The sequence below is a fragment of the Meriones unguiculatus genome, chromosome 5, assembly GCF_030254825.1.
Source record: "Meriones unguiculatus strain TT.TT164.6M chromosome 5, Bangor_MerUng_6.1, whole genome shotgun sequence".
NCBI classification, from domain to species: domain Eukaryota; kingdom Metazoa; phylum Chordata; class Mammalia; order Rodentia; family Muridae; genus Meriones; species Meriones unguiculatus.
The window spans coordinates 127,415,387-127,428,425 of NC_083353.1; the positions used below are offsets into that span (position 1 = coordinate 127,415,387).

General features: G+C 40.0%; 1 protein-coding gene across 5 annotated transcripts in view; it reads right to left on the reverse strand.

The window, feature by feature from the left end:
- The window catches only part of LOC110542238 (solute carrier organic anion transporter family member 1A5-like), a 200,367-nt gene that overhangs the window by 172,047 nt on the left and 15,281 nt on the right, over nucleotides 1-13,039 (reverse strand). For 3 of the 5 annotated variants that reach the window (XM_060384369.1, XM_060384370.1, XM_060384371.1), the window contains exons 5-6: nucleotides 10,945-11,041; nucleotides 10,255-10,325 (exon numbers count right to left, since the gene is read on the reverse strand). The exons of the other annotated variants lie outside the window; for them this stretch is intronic. In XM_060384369.1, coding sequence (XP_060240352.1) covers nucleotides 10,255-10,325; nucleotides 10,945-11,041 — 168 coding nt within the window. The remainder of the gene's footprint in view (nucleotides 1-10,254; nucleotides 10,326-10,944; nucleotides 11,042-13,039) is intronic. 5 annotated transcript variants of the gene reach the window in all.

The following is a 13,039-nucleotide window of genomic DNA, read 5'->3' on the forward strand; positions in this document are numbered from 1 at the left end:
GTTGCCTGTGAAGTGTGGACATAGGCCTATGTCTCTCTACTCATGATACCATGAGGACAAGTCAGTTTCAAAAATGTATCACCTTTTCCAGAAAGAGGGAAAGCACAAGAATAGCCAAATATTTCTTGGCATTGATATGAATATAATAGAAAGTAAAAAAAAATTATAGTAATTTTTAAAAATTTTATTCACAAACTTTGTTACCTTCAAAACCATGAGAATATATATAAACTTCATTTGGTTCATCATCCACTTAAAATTCAGTTGTTTATTTAAGGTCTATTAACGTTCCCAAATGATAATAAAATAGCTATAAGATTTCAAAACCAAAAAAGGGTGAAGCCCACATTCTCAAAGACAAATATATCTAGAGAGAGACATATAACTCAGTTGTTCACTGGTACCTGGCAAGCCCCTATCTTACCTTTGATCCTGAGCACTCAATAAAAGTAGACATGTTGGGAAATGCATATAATCCCAGCACTCAAGTGATGCATCAAAGAGGATCAAAAGTTCATGAATATCCTAACTACAGAGTTGGAGGCCACCCTGAGCTACATGAGGATGTGATTCAAAAAATTGAAAGAAAGAAAAAAAGAAGGCTTGTGAGATACTATATGCCTCCCTCAGTAAAGATACTTGTATGCAATCTTAACAACATCAGTTCCACCCCCAAGTCCCGGAAGGTAGGTACAGAGAATCAACCCCTTCCCAGCAGGGCATGGTGGCACACAGTTTAAATCACAGCCCTTGAGAGGCAGAGGCAGGTTGATCTTTGTGAGTTTAAGGCCAGCCTGGTCTACAAAGTGAGTTGCAGGACAGTCAGGGCTACACAGAGAAACCCTGTCTGAGAAAGAGAGAGAAAGAAAAACATTGAGAGAGAGAGATTCAACTCTTGAGCCTTGATGCCTGGCGTCACATTAATGCACACACACACACACACACACACACACACACACACACACACGATTTCTATAACATACACAAACAAAATCACCTACAATATGTGCAGGGATAAAGATAGAGCAAAGGCTGAGTGAAATGTCCAACCAAACCAATGCCTGGCCCAACCTGAGACCCACCCCCTTGTGAAAGAGCCAATTCCTATTAATAATACTCTGCTATGCTTGCAGACAAGACACTAGGATAGCTGTCCTCTGAGAGGTTCCACCCAACAGTGGCCAAAACAGATGCTGAGACTCACAGCCAAACATTGGGTGGAGCACAGGGAGTCTTGTAGAAGAATAGGGGAAAGAATAAAAAGATCCAGAGGGGATAGGAGATACACAAGAAGACCAACAGAGACAACTAGTCTGGGCCTAGAGGGGACTTATGGAGCACCAACCAAGAACCATGCATGGACTTGGCTAGACCCTTTACACACATGGAGATGGAGATGATGAGTAGCTTGGCCAACATGTGGGTCCCCTATATAGGGGAAAGGGAGCTGTCTCTGACATGATCTGTGTTGCCTGCTTTTTGGTCACTTCTCCCTGGTGGGCCTGCCTCTATAGGCCCCAAGGGAAGAAGATGTATTAAGTCCTGATGAGCCTTGATGTGCTGGTTTGAGTTGGTAGCAGGGAGGCTCACTTTATCTGAGGAGTAGAGGAGGATGTAATAAGGGGAAGTGGGAGGGAGAATGGAAATGGAAGGAGATGAGGGATGGCCTACCATCTGGATATAAAGTAAATAAATAAACAAATCAATTAAAAATTAAATGTAAAGGAGAGATTGGATATGTGGTCAATTTAAGGTCTATAAAATTTTGAGATTGGGATGTGGATAAGCAAGGTCTGTCCTGGCCACCTGCACCCAATTCCCCAAACATGATCCAAGCATCATCTTCTAGGTGCACTCCATTTCCCAGACCACATCTCCACCTGCATTATTGAAGACTGGCAACCATTTGAAAGCAGCAACTACCATTAGGGATTAGCAGAGACTGGCACCTATTAGGGACCAACAGCATCCGGCATCCCCCATTTCCTGGTCCTCATCTCCACCTGCAATCCCAGAGACCAACAGCCATCAGAGACTACCAGTTCTTCCTGTATCCCCGGAGATCTGTTACCACCCAGGAAAACCAGAGAACTGTTACCATCCAGGACCACCAGGTTACCTAAAATCCTAAAGGCCAAATATCATCAGGCACCAGCAGGCTTGCAAACACCAGGGGCAACCAAATGGCTAGATGTCAGAGTAAGAACATAAGCAACAAAACACAGGGCCATATAACACCACCAGAATCCAGCTATCCTACTTCATCAAGCCCTGAATACCCCAAAACACATAAAGCATAAGAAATTGATCTTAAATATGATGTTATGAAATGATAGAGACCTTAAAAGAGGAAAATAAATCTCTCAAAGAAATATAGGAAAATACAATTAAACTCGTGAAGGAATTGAAGAAATCACTTAAAGAAATACAGGAAAATACAGGGAGAAAGAAATGGATAAAACAGAAATAGAAGCAATAAAGGAAACACAATCTGAGGCAAGGAGATGGAAAACCTAGGGAAGAGAACAGGGACTACATATAAAAGCATCACCAACAGAATACAAGAAATGGAAGAGAGAAACTCAGGTGTAGAAGGTACATCAAAACAAAACGACTGCCTACATATTGGGAAAGAATCTTCACCAACCCTTTATCTGAGAGATAATATCCAGTATATATCAAGAACTAAAGAAGCTGAAAAACAGCAAACCAAGTAATCCAATTAAAAAATGGGGAACAGAGCTAAACAGAGAACTCTCTGTAGAGTAATATCGAATGGCAGAGAAACACTTAAAGAAATGCTCAACGAGACATGCTCCATGCCAATTGACTAACTCCATGTTTTCCTCCACTTTTGAAAGTCATTTAAGGTTCTTAAATTATTTTTCCCCCTTTTTTTAAAATTTTTCATCAATTACACTTTATTCATTCTGCATCCCCCAGGTCCTGCCTCTGAGAAAAAGGTATCTGACGGGTCTGATGCTCTTTGGGTGGATGACACCTAAATGAACATCAGTACAAAGTCCCAATTTATTTCTAATATCAGAGATCAGACCTCTACTCTTGCCTGATGTGTCTAAAACAAAAAGGGGGAACTGTAGAGAGCTGCGGAATGCTATGCCTTAAAGATGGAGCTGGTTTCCGCCTTCCACCTTCCCGATGGTGAGTGCTCTCTGTCAGGAACAATTCCACATTTGGCTAAGGCTGAGGATCTGGCTTGCTTCCATGTATGTGGACCTATCTGCATTGCCCACGTGGTACGCTGGGGTTGGCTACCCAGAGGCTATTTAAGCTGTGGGCTGGCTTTCCCCAGGGTCAGATGATTGTTCAAGGTTCCTGAATAAACTACATTGAAAAAAAAAAAAAAGAAATGCTCAACGTCAGTAGCCATCAGGGAAATGCAAATCAAAACGACCCTGAGATTTCACCTTACACCCACCAGAATGGCCAAGATGAAAAACTCAAGTGACAACATATGCTGGAGAGGTTGTGGAGAAAGGGGAACCCTCCTCCACTGCTGGTGGGAATGTAAACTTGTACAACCACTCTGGAAATCAATCTGGCGCTTTCTCAGACAACTAGGAATAGCACTTCCTCAAGGTCCAGCCATACCACACCTAGGCATATATCCAAAAGGGGCTCAAGTACACAATAAAGACATTTGCTCAACCATGTTTGTAGCAGCTTTATTTGTAATAGCTAGAAGCTGGAAACAGCCCAAATGCCCCTCAACTGAAGAATGGATGTAGAAATTGTGGTACATCTACACAATGGAGTACTACTCTGCAATGAAAAATAAGGAAATCATGAAATTTGCAGGTAAATGGTGGGACTTGGAAAGGATCATCCTGAGTGAGCTGTCCCAGAAGCAGAAAGGCACACACGGTATATACTCACTCATATGGACATATAACAGCATAAACCTACTAAAACCTGTATATCTAAAGAAACTAATTAAGAAAGAGGACCCTGACTAAATCACTCAATCCCCATCCCAAAAAGCAAAGAGGATAGACATCAGAAGAAGAATAAAACAGGAAATAACCTAGGAACCTGCCACAGAGGGCCTCTGAAAGGCTCTGCCCTGCAGACTATCAAAGCAGACACTGAGATATATGGCCAACTGTTGTGCAAAGTACAGGGAATCTTATGTAAGAAGTGGGAGATAGTAAGATCTGGAGAGGACAGTAACCCCACAAGGAGAGCAACAGAACCAGACATTTTGAACACAGGGGTCTTCCCAGAAACTCATGCTCCAACCAAGGACCATGCATGGAGGTAACCTAGAACCTCTGCACAGATGTAGTCCATGGCAATGTAGTGTCCAAGTGGGTTACATAGTAATGGGAAGAGGGACTGCCTCTGACATAAGCTGATAGGCCTGTTCTTTGATCACCTCCCCCTGAGGGGAGAAGAGCATTACCAGGCAACAGAAGATGACAATGCAGCCATTCCTGATGTGATCTGATAGACTAATATCAGAAGGAAGGAGAGTAGGACCTCCCCATCAGTGTACTTGGGAGGGGCATGCACAAAGAAGGGGAAGGGAGGGTGGGACCGGGAGGGGAGGGGGGAAGGGCTTATAGGGGGATACAAAGTGAATAAACTGTAATTAATAAAAAAAGAAAAAATCAATACACCAGTCAAAGAAATTGTTGAATCTAAAAAAAATTTTAACACAAAACATCCAAGAAATCTGGCATACTATATAAAGACCAAACCTAAGAATAATAGCAATAGAACAAGGAGACTTCCAGCTCCAAAGCCCATAAAATATTTTCAATAAAATCATGGAAGAAAACTTCCCCAACCTAAAGAAAGAGATACCTATTAACATACAAAAATCTACAGTACACCAAATCAATTGGACCAGAAAAGAAAATCTTCCTTTCACATAATAATCAAAATACTAAATGTATAGAACAAAGAAAGAATATTAAAAGGTGCAAGGAACAAAAGGCCAAGTCATATATAAAGGCAGACCTATCAATACTGCACCTAACCTCTCAACAGAGTATAAAAGCCATAAAGGCCTGGATCCTACATGCACTAAGAGACCACAGATGTCAGCCCCTACTGCTATAACCAGCAAAAATTTAAGCGCCATGGGTGGAGACAACAAGATATTCCAAAAAAAAAAAAAAAAAAAGTACACAATATCTATCCACCAATCTAGCCCTACAGAAGATAAGGAAAACTCAAACTAAGGGAGCCTAACTAAACCCCAGGAACACAGGAAATAAATATCAGCAAAAACAAAAGAAAGGAAACACACACACAAACACACACACACACACACACCCCACACACAATACACTCTCCCACCACCAACATCAAAATAACAGGAATTAACAATTATTGGTCATTAATATCACTCAACATCACTGAATTAAACTGCCTGATAAAAAGATACAGGCTAACAGAATGGATGCAAAAACAGGATCCATCAATCTACTGCATACAACAAACACACCTCAGCAATAAAGATAGACATTATCTCAGAGTAAGGGGCTGAAAAAGATTATCCAATCACACAGACCCCAAAAGTAAGCTAGATTAGTTATTATAGTAGCGAATAAAATAGACTTTCAACCAAAATTAATCAAAAGAGATGGGGAAGGACACTTCATACTCATCAAAGGAAACACCCACCAACATAAAGTCTCAATTCTGAACATCTCTGCCCTCAAATGCAAGGGAATCACATTTGTAAAAGAAACACTACTAAAACTTAAACCACACATCAAAACCCACACATTAATAGGGGGCTACTTCAACACCCTACTCTCACCAATGGACAGATCATTGAGACAGAAACTAAACAGAGAAATAAGGAAAGTAGACAACATAAATCAATTGGACCTAACAGATATCTACAGAATATACCATCCAACCAAAAAATGTAACTTCTACTCAGCTCCTCATGGAACTGTCTCTAAAATTAACCAGATACACGGACACAAAACACACCTCAACAAGTACAAGAAAATGAAATAACACCTTGTATTCTATCAGACCACTATGAATTAAAGCTAGACTTCAATAACAACAAATACAACAGAATGCCTACAAACTCATGGAAACTGGGCAATTCTCTACTCAATGACCACTGAGTCAGGGAGGAAATAAAAAGGAAATTAGGATTTTTAGAATTAATGAAAATAAAGGTACAACATCTCCAAACTTATGGGACACAATGAAAGCATTGCTAAGGGGAAAGTTCATAGCACGAATTGCTTTCATAAAGAAATTAGAGTTCTCATATTAGCAACTTAAAAACACAACTAAAACTCTTAGAACAAAAAGAAGCAAACACCCGCCCCCCTGCAAAAAAAAAAAAAAAAAGAGTAGACAAAGGAAATAATTAAACTAGAGGCTGAAATCAATAACTTAGAAATAATAAAAAGAAAAATACAAAGAATCAATCAAACCAAGAGTTTGTGCTTTGAGAAAATCAACAAGGTAGACAAACCTTTCGTTAGCCAACCTAACTAAAAGGCAAAGAGACAATATCAAAATTAATAAAATCAGAAATGAAGAGAGGTACATAACAACAGACACAGAGGAAATCCAAAGAATCATTAGTTATTATTTTAAATCCTGTATTTCCCAAAGTTGGAAAATTTAAAGGCAATGAATGATTTTCTTGACAAATTTAATTTACCAAAGCGAAATCAAGATGAGGTTAACAATTTAAACAGCTCTATACCCCCTAAGGAAATAGAAGCAGTCATCAAAATTCTCCCAACAACAACAATAACAACAAAAGCCCAGGAACAAATGGTTTCAGCACAGAATTCTACCAGAATTTCAAAGAAAAGCTAATACAAATATTCATCCAATTATTCCACAAAATAGAAACTGAAGGATCATTACCAATCTCATTCTATGTGGTCACAGTTTCCTGGTATTTAAATCACAAAGACTCAACAAATAAAGAAAATTTCAGAGCAATTTCCCACATGAACATTGATGCAAAAATTCTCAATAAAATACTAGTAAACTGAATCTATGAATTTGTTAAATACATCATCCATCATAATCACGTAGGCTTCATCCGAGGAATGCAAGGAAGGTACAACATACAAAAATTCATCATTATAATCCACCATATTAACAAACTAAAAGGAAAAAAACCCACATGATCATCTCATTAGATGCAGAAAAAGCCTTTGACAAGATTCAGCACCCCTTCATGATAAAAGTCTTGGAGAGATCAGGGATACAAGGCCTAGAACTAAACATAATAAAAGCAATATACAGCAAGCTAATAACTGACATCAAATTAAATGAAGAGAAACTCAAAGCAATCCCGCTAAATTCAGGGACAAAATAAAGCTGCTCACTCTCTTCATATATCTTCAATATAGTATTTGAAGTCCTAGATATAGCAATAAGACAAAGGAGACCAGTGGGATACAAATTGGAAAGGAAGAATTCAAAGTACCCTTTTCACAGATGATATGATAGTGTACATAAGTGACCCCTAAAATTCTACGAGAATTCCTACACCTGATAAACAACTTCAGCAAAAGGGCAGGATACAAAATTAACTCAAAAAGAAAAATCAGTAGCCCTGTTGTTTACAATCAACAAATGGGCTGAGAAAGAGAGAAAGAAATTAGGGAAACAACATCCTTCCCAAGAGCCACACATAATACAAAGTATCTTGGTGTAACCTCAAACCAAAGAAGTCAAAGAACATTATGACAAGATCTTCAGGTCTCTGAGAAAAAAAGAAAAGGTTGAAGAAGATATCAGAAGCTAGAAGGAGCTTCCAAGCTCATCGATGAATAGGATTAGTAAAAATGCAATCTTAGCAAAAGCATTCTACATATTCAATGCAATTCCCATCAAAATACTAACACAATTCTTTACAGACTTTTAAAGAACAATCCTCAACTTCATGTGGAAAAACAAAAAACCCAGAATAGCTAAAACAATCCTGTAAAATAAAAGAACTTCAGGAGGTATCTCCATTCTTGATCTTAAGCTGTACCATAGAGAAATGGTAATAAAAACTGCATGGTACTAGCCCAGAAACAGACTAGTGTATCAATGGAATCAAATAGAAGACCCAGAAATACACCCACACACTTATGGACACCTGGTGTTTGACAAAGGTGTCAAAACCATACAATGGAAAAAAGATAGGATCTTCAACAAATGGTGCTGGTCTAACTGGATATCTACATGTAGAAAAACATAAATAGATCCATATTTATCATCCTGCACAAAACTAAGTCTAAGTGGATCAAAGAACTCAACATACAACCACATACACCAAATTTATTAGAAGAAAAAGTGGGGGAAAGGCCTTGAACTCTTTGGCACATGAGACAACTTCATGATCAGAACATCAACAGCTCAGGCTCTAAGCTCCAAAAGTAATAAGTGGGACATCTTGAAACCAAAAAGCTTCTGTTAGGCGAAGGACATTGTCAACAGAAAAAAATGGTAGCCCACAGATTGTGAAAAGATCTTCATCAACCTTATGTCTGTCAGAGGGCTAATATCCAAAATATATAAAGAACTCAAGAAATTAAACACCAATAAATTACTCTATTAAAATTGGGGTACAGAGCTAAAGAGAATTTTCAACAGAGGAATTGCTAATGCTGAGAAGCACTTAAGGAAGTGCTCATCTTTAGTCATAAGGGAAACTCAAATCCAAATGACTCTCAGATATCATTTTACACCTCAAGTGATAGCACATGTGGGTGAGGAGATGGACAAAGCAGAACACTCCTCCATTGCTGGTGGGAATGGAAACTTTTACAACCACTTTGGAAATCAATCTGGCACTTTCTCAAAAAATTTGGAATACCACTTCCTCAAGACCCAACTATACTGCTCCTGAGAATATACACAAAATATGTTCAACCTTACACCAAGGACATTTGCTCAACTATGTTCATAGCAGTTTTATTTGTAATATCCAGAAACTGGAAACAACCCAGATATCCCTTAACCAAAGTATGGACAAAGAAACTATGGTACATTTACACAACAGAAAACTACTCAGCTATTAAAAGCAAGGAAATCATAAAATTTGTAGGCAAGTGGATAGAACTACAAAAGATCATCCAGAATGAGGTAACCCAGACCCAGAGAAAAACTCATGTTATGTAGTTCTTTTGGTTGGAGCCTGGGTAATTGTTGGAAGCTTGGGTGGTCCCTGAGACAGGGCTGTTGCTTGATGTTCCTTATTCTGCAGCTGCCAGGTGTAGTCCAGTGTCTGCTGGTTTCTGCTGGTATGAATGCCATACTGGAAACCTATGCTTTGGGAGGAGAATGAAATCAAGGTTTCTAGGTCTCTCAGGAACAACTTGGTGCTTTGGGATTGGGCCCCTGAACTAAGAGATTCTCCAGGTATCACTGGGGGAGATAGCAATGTGTTTTCCACTGGGATATAGCAATGACGTTTACAGTTAGCTCTTTTGAATGAGATTGTTGCTATTAGACAGCAGTAGAAAATTGGGAGCTCAGAAAGCAGGTGATGATACGATAATGTTACAGTTCTTTAGCTAAGCCAATGTATTAATGGTGTGTGGGTAGGAGGGAGATGAGTGGGCAAATGCCTTTGCCTGGTCTGTTTGTACTGGAAACATAGGCCTGGCAAGGATCAGGCCTGGGGGTTGGAAGGTAATCCCAGTGAAGTGCAGGCCCCCAAGCTGGAAGGCAGGTAAAGGCCCTGCAGGTGTTTTACTGGAGGTCAACAAAGCTCATGGAAATCAGGCAAGCTCTAGCCAGCCTGGCTGGCAACCAAGCCAGGGGAGTTCAACCACAAATGTCCAGAATTCTTCCAGACTTGCAATTAAAAGTTGGTACCAATACTCTCCAACTATTTCATAAAATATAGAGGAATCTCAAGCAGCCATGGTGGAAAGCTGATGCTACCACACAGCTTGCAGTACCATTATTTTGTATGAAATCAGGAATTTTTAAACCTTGGGCAGTGGGAGAGGGTTTGAGGGTTAATGTGTTTGATTCAATGGGGTTAGAGGTGCTAGGGATACTTGATTAACATGTAGTGGTACAATACTTCATTTACATGTGGTAGCCATGTGGTCCTTCTTGTGGTCCTTTCACAAGGAGAACATAGTACTTAATTATCCTATGGGTGGGGAAAAATCTTCAGGTAAAACTGAAGGTCATTTGCTTAAAGCTAAAATCTCCTTAGAACAGGGTATGGTATTTCAAGGAATTTCCTGGTGCTTACTGAACAGGTTTCTTATCACGAAAGGGACAGACCTGTAATCTTCCATGATGGCTAGATGATGCTCCTTAGAGGTTTTAGGGTTCAGGTAGAGAGGGAGCCCCAACTGAAAAAGAGTTCACCATTATAGAATGAGCTCAGAAGCTATATAGAAATGTCAGACTTCAACCATAACCAACAGAGCCCCACAATGGCATCTACTAGCTTATAAGAAGACATTAGCCATATAATACAGGATAACTGTATTACAATTCACAGACCCAAAGAAGCTAAGTAACAAGGAGGGCCCAAAGGAGGATGCTCAAATCTCACTCAGAAGGAGAAATAAATAGTCAGCAGAAGTGGTTAAAAAGAGGGACCAGGATAAGAGAGGGAACACTGATCGAAATTAAGGTTGGGAACAGATACGTGGAGAGCAGGGTCAGGAGGAAGAGGGCTTGGAGAGAGAGAAGAAACCATGAGTAAGGGCATCTCTTAGAAAAGTTGGAGGCCTGCAACACAGTGGGCACTGAGAGGATACGTAGGTGACCCCAGCTGAGGTTCCTGGGGGTGGAGTCATGGATGCTGGAGAGGCCGCCCTCTACTCAGTCAGGACCCCAGTGGAGGGAAGGGAACATTAACCTGCCCACAAAAACTTCTACCAAGTACTTATCCTGCTTAAGGGATGTACAGGGATAAAGATGGAAAAGAGATTGAGGAAATGTACAACCAATGCCTTGACCAACCTGAGATCCACTCCATGGTAGAGAGCCAACTCCTGACACTATTGAGGAGGACTGTATTTGTAGACAGAAGACTGGCATGGCTGTCTTCGGAGAGGCTCTGCTCAACAACAGAACAGAACAGAAATTGATACTCACAATGAAATAATGTGCAAAGTAGAGAACCTTGTGGAAGAATGGGTGGGGGGTGGCCCAGAGAGGACAGGAGCACCACAAGAAGACCAACAGTCCCAACTATCCTGATGCCTGTAGACACTGAAGCACCAATCAATGAGTGTTCATGGACTAGATCTACACCCTCTTCATATTCATATATATATATATATATATATATATATATATATATCCAATTGGCAGCTTAGCCTCAATGTGGGCACCCTATAAAAGGATCAGGGGCTGTCTTTGATATGGTCTTTGTTGCATGCTTTTCGATCAGATCACTTCACCCTGGCATCGCTGCCTTTTTGGGACACTGTGAAACAGTAAGTACACAGTCTTGATTCAACTGAATGTGCTGGGGTGGGTTTTGGGAGGCTCCCCTTTTCAGCTAGGCATAAGCGCAGGGATAAGGAGATGAGGGATGGATGAGGGAGAGGGACTAGAAGGAGAGTAGAGAAGGGGCGAATATTGAGATGTAAAGTGAGTAAATTTCAACGAGAGAGAGAGAGAGAGAGAGAGAGAGAGAGAGAGAGAGAGAAGAGAAGAGACGAGATGAGAGACTGGATGACAAAGTTAAATCTCCCAGGAAGTACCAAGGAGAGGAGAAGACATGCAGGTAGAGAAACAAGATGGCAAGATAGGAGTGAAAAAGAAGATGCCAGTGCTTGAACTGCAGCAGGAGGAGGGAAGGAAGGAAGAGATTGTCGAGGAGAAACCAGTAAAAGAAACTTAGCAAAATGTCCTGACCTAAGGCATTTAGTTGAGGTGTCAACAGAGTTACACAAATTATCATCCAGACTGTGGAGCTAAAAAAGAAACTGGTCACAGAAGTTAGAATATAATTCTCATTCCAAAACTCATGAAATTTGAGATAATGTCTTCATAGTGTACTGGGCATTTTTTTTTCTTTCTATTGCATGAAGTGTGTGTGGAGTAACAGGAAAGCAGAGGGCAGGCTCCTCCTCCGGTAAATATTTAATAGCAGGGTAAAAGAAAAGTAGTTGTAGAGGCTCATACTTGTAGCACCAACAGCTGGAAAGCTGAAGCAGGAGAATCACAAGAGTATGAGACAAGCCTTAGCTACATATTAAATTCCAGATAAGACTAGGCTACATAGCAGGACCCTATCTCCAAAAGAAAAGAACAGCAGGACTGGAGAGATGGCTCAGTGGTTAAGGGCAGTTCAAGTTGCTCTTGAAGAGGACCTAGATCCACTTCCTAGGACCAACAAAATGGCTGACATTCATCTGTAACTCCAGGTTCAGGGGATCCAACACCGTCTCCTGATCTCTGTGCACCAGACACAGACATGGTGCATACACATAGACACATGCGTGCACAACTGCACACATACACAAACTTTCTCTCTTGCTCTCACTCACTCTCTTACACACACACACTAGATGAAAGATCTTTTTTTAAAAAAAGGAAAGAAAAGAAGAAAGAAATAACAAAAAAAGAGGAAGGGAAAGAAGATGAGGGAAAGAAGTAAGAAAAATTCATAATGAAAAGACAAAGGATATGGTACAGAGATGACCTAGAAGTTTGCTGTTGATAAACAGCAGAAGCACAGCAGAAAATAGTAAGAGGCAGCCTCAGGACAACAGCAAAGCTGCTGGCCTGTGTTGAGGGATGTCACTCTGCCACCTATGAGGGAACTGTGAAATAGTGAGAGACATAAAGAATGTTCATAAAATACAAAAAGAAATGAACTTAGTATTAAATCTACATAAAATTGAATCTATAACAAAGAAGAGCATGGTGGAAGCAATTTTTATACTCATGCTAATGTAAATAGTACATTTTATATATATTTTGACACAGACAAGACATGCAGGCAAAAAGAACTTTAAATTGTTCCCAGAGAACAGGAAAGGGAGTAAGAGATAACTCAACATAATTTCTCATTTCTTACAGTTTTCTATGTAAGTTACTTTAG